Source organism: Populus trichocarpa, chromosome 6, assembly GCF_000002775.5.
Source record: "Populus trichocarpa isolate Nisqually-1 chromosome 6, P.trichocarpa_v4.1, whole genome shotgun sequence".
NCBI lineage: Eukaryota > Viridiplantae > Streptophyta > Magnoliopsida > Malpighiales > Salicaceae > Populus > Populus trichocarpa.
The window spans coordinates 5,425,117-5,431,557 of NC_037290.2; the positions used below are offsets into that span (position 1 = coordinate 5,425,117).

The 6,441-nt window shown below is 37.4% G+C and overlaps 2 protein-coding genes across 2 annotated transcripts; both read right to left on the reverse strand.

Moving 5' to 3' along the window:
• Positions 1-897, reverse strand: LOC112327875 (putative multidrug resistance protein). Its single transcript, XM_024602925.2, has 2 exons — positions 536-897; positions 1-441 (listed from the first exon to the last, which is right to left on the reverse strand). Exons 1-2 carry the CDS (start codon positions 853-855, stop codon positions 72-74), a joined length of 690 nt encoding a protein of 229 aa, XP_024458693.2. The 5' UTR covers positions 856-897; the 3' UTR covers positions 1-71.
• A 46-nt stretch (positions 898-943) lies between these two features.
• On the reverse strand, positions 944-4,730 carry LOC7474722 (ABC transporter B family member 15). Its single transcript, XM_052453635.1, has 7 exons — positions 4,461-4,730; positions 4,269-4,323; positions 3,970-4,154; positions 3,392-3,849; positions 2,594-3,134; positions 1,121-2,415; positions 944-1,016 (listed from the first exon to the last, which is right to left on the reverse strand). Exons 1-7 carry the CDS (start codon positions 4,728-4,730, stop codon positions 944-946), a joined length of 2,877 nt encoding a protein of 958 aa, XP_052309595.1.
• Positions 4,731-6,441: the final 1,711 nt, after the last annotated feature.

The window sequence follows — 6,441 nt, forward strand, 5'->3', positions numbered from 1 at the left end:
GGGTGTTAAACATAGCATGGATATATCTTTCGATCGTGGTTCTCTTTTCACCATGGCATGTAGGGTCATTGTCACATGGCAGAAAGTTGTTGGAGTTTTACAAGTGAGAAATATGCACCCATTTCTCCTTTATTTATTAGCTCAAAATGATTGCCCTCTTCTATGATCCTTCCTTGGTCAATCACAGCAATTTTATCAGCTTTTTGGATGGTAGATAGTCTATGAGCTACAACCAGGCATGTCCTGCCAGTCATGGTCCTCTCTAATGCCTTCTGCACAAGTTTCTCTGAATTCACATCCAATGAACTTGTTGCTTCATCTAAAAGCAATATTGTAGGATTTTTTAAGATTGCTCGTGCCAAAGCTATCCTTTGCTTTTGTCCTCCTGATAGTTGCACACCTCTTTCGCCGCAGTAGGTCTCATATCCATCCTCCATGGAGCTGCCCAGAAAAGCAGCAAACTTGATAAATTTTGGATTTTGAACGGATAAGAGAGAGAAAATGATTAGAAGGAAAGTGTTTTATAGAATGGCACCTGATAAAATCATGAGCATTTGCAATAGTTGCTGCTTCGATTATTTCTGCTTCTGTTGCGTTCTCCTTTGCATATGCAATGTTGTCGCGGATTGTTCCTGCGAAAAGAGTAGGTTCCTGGCTTACCAATGCGATATGCGACCTTAAGGCCCGCAGGTTATAACTTTTGATGTTGATTGAATCAACGTCAATGGAACCACTTGATGTGTCGTAGAATCTCTCAATCAATTTAATGATGGTGGACTTTCCAGACCCGCTTCTTCCAACTATTGCAGCAACCTTTGCAGCATCAATTTGTAGGTTTACGCCTGTCAGGATCATTTGTTTTGGTCTATTTGGGTAGAAGAAATGAACTTGCTTAAACTCTATTTCCCCATTGATCTTTTCTGGTTTGATACCATCTGAATGTTCAGGGTCTATTTTGGTCCTCCTTTTCAGAATCCTGAATACTGATTCCAGTGCACTGGTACCTTTTGATAGGTCTGCAGTTATGGTTCCTGTCTCAGCTATAAGTCTTCCTGTTGTCACCAGGATTAAGAATGTTTGGAAAAGGTGCTTGTAAGTGATCTCTTTATGGTATAATAACCTTCCACCATACCAGAAAGTTAGAGCCGGAATGGCACCTGTAATGAACTGTGAGAGAAACAATCCAAATCCTGCATACCAAGACTGCCTATGGCTTTCTTTCTTGGAACTTACCTGTGTAAGCTCAAATAGCTTTAGAACTTTCTCCTGAAAACAGAATGCTGTAATAATTCTGTGGTTCACAACGGCTTCGCTTGCTAATTCACTGCTCTCGTTCTGTGCTTTGAGGATTTTCTTAGACATTGTCTGCATTGTCGTTGTACTAATGTAGAAGGCAGCAATGATACAGGGTTGCAGAGAAATAGCTACAAGCGCAAGTTTCCATGACAATATCAAACCTAAAACAACAGCCAAAGTTGTAGAAGAAATTGCTTGAGCCAGCATTGACAAGCGATCAGCAACAAGAGTTCTCACCATCGTGGCATCTGTGGCTAATCTTGAACATACGGCTCCGCTGCTGTTGTTTTCTTGATCGAACCACTCGATCTCGTATGTTAAGAGTTTTTCAAAAAGTGCCTCCCTGACTCTTTTTGTCAAGCTCTCTCCCATTATCCCAAAATAGTAATGCTGAATCACATTGGTCAGGAAAGCAAAAACAGCAAAGGCTAAAAATGCAAAGCAATAAATTCTTGTTTGCGACCTTAGCTCGTTGTGATCAGTTGTGAAGTAAACTGCTAGAAGTGCAGCCATGCACAATGAGTGCAATGGCTGAATTAGTCCACAGGCAAGAGCAGCAATGAAACCTATCAGGGTTGGCTTCCATTCAGGTGCTGCCATGCTCATTAACTGCCATAGTGAAGGGGAACTGTAATTATCATCTTGCTGCTGGTTGGTTTTCTTCTCATCGCTAAAGCTTTGTGAGAGACTTGTCTCATCCTTTTGTTCTGCATTAGCAATTCCTGTATCAAGAACAACAGAGCTGCTAGATCCAGTATCTTGAGCTTTTGATGTAACTTCATCGTCTATGAAGTTTCTCTGTAGCTGCACCATTATTGAGTATGGACCATTCAAGTTTTGCATAAGTTGCTCATGGGAGCCTGATTCCACCAATTTTCCTGATTGAATTACAGCAATCAAGTCCGCATTGCGAAGAGCAGATAGGCGGTGCGCAACAATAATGGTAGTTCTTCCTATTGAGGCTTGATTCAAAGCATCTTGGACAGCTTTCTCAGAATGAGAATCCAGCGCACTTGTTGCTTCATCAAGAAGAAGGATTCTTGGATCCCTTAACAGTGCCCTTGCGATGGAAATCCTTTGTTTCTGGCCTTCAGACAATTGACTTCCCAATTGTCCCACCTGAAAAAGTTTGTCATTGGAATTTGTATATACCTTTATTCTTTTGATTCCTTTCTTTTCCAATTGCCATTCTTAGTTACACAAAACAGTAAGCAGCAAGATTTATTACAAACTATTACTTGGGTGAGGATGTCGAATAACAACTGATATTAGAGAAAATCCTATAGTCAGTACTTACCAAGGTGTTATATCCTTCAGGTAGTTGACAGATGAAGTTGTGGGCATTAGCAGCTTTAGCGGCTTCCATGACCTCTTCCATTGAAGCCTCCTCTTTTCCAAAACAGATGTTTTGTTTGATTGAGGTTGCAAAAAGTATAGGTTCCTGGCTTACCAGGCCCATTTGACTTCTCAACCATTTGAGCTGAAGGGTCTTTATGTCAACACCATCTAGCAGGATATGGCCCCTAAGAGGTTCATAGAATTTCTCAAGCAAATTTATTACTGTTGATTTTCCTGATCCACTTCTGCCAACCAACCCAACAGTCTGGTAAGCCATCACTTTGAGATTAAACTTGCTTAATACCAAGCTCCCTGGTCTTGAAGGATACTCAAAATCTATGTTTCTGAATTCTACTTCACCTTTAACTTCTGACATGGTCTTGCCTAGTTCTTTTGCAGAGTCAATGTCCACAACTCTATGAATCATCTCAAAAATCCGAGAAGCTGCAATATTTGCCTCTATGAAGTACTTGATATTGATTAGAGCACCTCCTAGACCCCTGCAAAGTTTCTTTGTCATCATTTCAGATCTTTGAATGTAATGAAAGTTTTACCTCCTAATATTATACGAGTGCAGCATGCAACAGGAAATATTTAGTTTGCTTGTGGACATTGTTGTTGAAGTGATTCTATGTAAAAGGCAACTGGTATCTACATTTTCCTAGGCAACTGTTCAGATAAATTAGAAAAAATTGATGCAAGTATTCTGTGCTTAAAATTATAATGCATTTTGAATATCAAAACTCAGTGAACTTACAGTCCTCCATAGACAATGCAAACTCCAGCGGTAAAAACGTCTCCCCCTTTTGCTTTCTTATGCATGACCAGAGTACTTCCATACCAGCCCTGAAGTGCCCACACTGCAAATGTAACACCAATAGTACCGATGGCCATACCTTTCATCAATCCTTGTTTTATCCCATGCTTTAAAGTTGGTTCTAAAGAAATCTTGTAGGCCTTGACAGTCCTTTCCTCTCCAACATAGGAATAAACAGTCCTGATTGATGACACTGCTTGCTCCACTATTCCTCCTGCAACTTCATAGGCTGCTTGAATCTTGTTTCCAACATCACCTAGAAGCTTTGCGTATACGAATCCTGCAACTACTAACATTGATAATGCGGGGATAGCCACTATAGCCAGCCTCCAGCTGAGGTATAAAGCAGCAAGTTGGGCCGTAACGAACAATGTTGTGTTCGTAATGAAATTTGCAATCTGATTAAAATTCCATGTCAAATTCACATAAGCTAAAAACCAAATTAATAAGCTAAAAACTCATTTTACAAGTCTGAAATGAACCTTGTCTAGTGAGGATAATGTCTACTATCTAAGCACCTTTTCAGTAAGAACTCCTTGTATGGTGAGTGTGTCAGTTGAAATACTGGACACCACTTGAGATGCAATGGATGCACCATGATTTGTGTCAAAGAAGCCAACATCCTGCCATAACACAGCTTGTAAATATTGCCTCCGTATCCGAAAAGTTTGCCTTTCTGCTGTACGTGCCCAACAGAATCCTTCTGTTCATAATCAAGACAACAAGATGGAAGATTAGTAATCCACTATATAACACAAGCCTATGGTGTAACTCTTTAGGTTGGCCATGGGTTCAAACAATTAGAAAGAAGAAGTACCGAGAAAGGCGCCTGAGCCGACACCAACAGCAACATAAATAAATGCCAACGAAAACTGCAGTATGAACAAAAAGATTATTATTGTTAATGAGACAACCCTAATCGATTACTATGTTAGTACTGGCGTAACTGCTTATGATGCTTACTTATGCAATGTAATTACAGAGTTGACTAATGTAGCTTTAAACCAACCTTGTTTACATCTTGAAGAGTGAAAGAAGCATCACCATAACTGTTCATGAGACTGCTGACAATCAGCATCATTAAAGCCATGGCAGATCCATCTGCGAGACTCCCTATTGATCCAAGTATCATCAATAACATATCTTTCCAATCTGACTGATTCAACACTGTCTTTAACGACCCTGATGGTGCAGCACTACTACTAGATTTTTCCTTTCCATCAGGTTTATTCCTTGATAGTTCAACATTCTTTTTTCTCGCTGAACTGCTCTCTGCCATTGTTTTCAGGTTAGTATTTGCTGCAAAGTTTCACTGGTGACATAATTGAGACATTTAAAATGTCTCTGAAATGTATTCATACAGTATTCATGATAATCATTATATGGTAAGAGTAGCTAGGTGACTCTTGCCTCTTGGTGTCTAAATTTTTCGAAAAACATGGGATCATACGTTAAAAATTATGTCTTGTGATCATCTACAATATACCTTTCGACTGGGAAGCTATCCTATGATATCAGAATATTGCCATTGTTGTTGTCAAACTCTGCCTAGGTCACATGTAAAGGTGTTTTTTCCATCTCTATCTTTTATATATATATATATATATATATATATATATATATATATATATATATATATATAAATATTCATTTGCTATTATTATCATCATCATTCCTATGATATCAGAATCTTGCCATTGTTGTTGTCAAACTCTGCCTAGGTGGTTTTTTCTGTCTCTGTTTTTTTTTTGCTATTATTATTATTATTATTTTGTTGCAAAGAAGATGTTCGAATGCAAGACCTTTTAAAATAAAAGGGACATCAATGCCAGTTAAGCTACAATCCATCAGTATCCATATGCTATTATTAAGAGGAGCGGAGACAGAATTACCAGAGAAGAAAAACAATCAAAGGAAAACTTCTCATTGCTATCAGAATTCTCAGTTACATTAGAAATTAGAAACGAAGATCCCACTTAGTATATATGTTTTTTATTTCTTATAATGTTTGCTTTACTTATCTAGTGTTTCATTTTAGTTTAATCCGCTCCAGTCTCCACTCTTGTTCTCATTTTTGGAATTTTTTTCGCTATTACTACTGAAGAAGACATAACTAAGAATACGAATATTTCCTAGATGATATCATCTATGTTCTTATCCATCTGTAACCTTGGGAACTGGAAAACTAAAGATTTTGTCCAATCATCCGGCATTCTTGCAAAACCAAGAGTTACACGTCTCTAGTAGCTGGGAAAAAAAAAATTCTAATTTGTACACTATGCATTTGGACTACAAGACAAATACATGGTGAGTTGTAGAATCCAAAATATTTAGAAATAAAGTTTATATGTTGAATAATTGATTAATTTTTTAATTCAAATAATCTATTCATTCTTCATAATCAGAAAGCATTTGACTACTGGAGATGTAAGCCTATATTGACAATATAGGAAATGATCTAGATAAAATCTTAAGACTCTAAGAGCATTCGACTACTGGAGATGTAAACCTATATTTGTTGAAACACTAGAAAGCTAGTGGAGGAGATGAAACATGGAGTTTTCCAAAAGAAGTCATGTCAATAGCAATAATGCCACTTCAACTTGTCCATATCGATATAATATGAGCTCCAATGAATATGAGGTCTTTTTAATTTAAAAAGCACTACTTTTAAGTATAGATTGCAGCTACACTTTTTAAAATTAATGGACTGTGGATTCTAATTCTTACAATGCTCTTAGATTAAAGTTGCAAGGTGAATTAATTTAATAATATATCTACTAGCAATCTTCTTCATTTTATGCTCTTTTTAGCATGTTGCTGATAACTTAGTCAAGCAAGGAGTTTTTAGACAGGCTAATTTAGTTGCATGAGTTTAGCTTTTATCCAGAGATTTATTTAGTATGAGAGGGTTTTGCTTTGTAAGAATAAATTCAGTAAGTTCAAGGTGTATCTATGAAAATTTTAAATTAAGGAAAAATATTGAAATA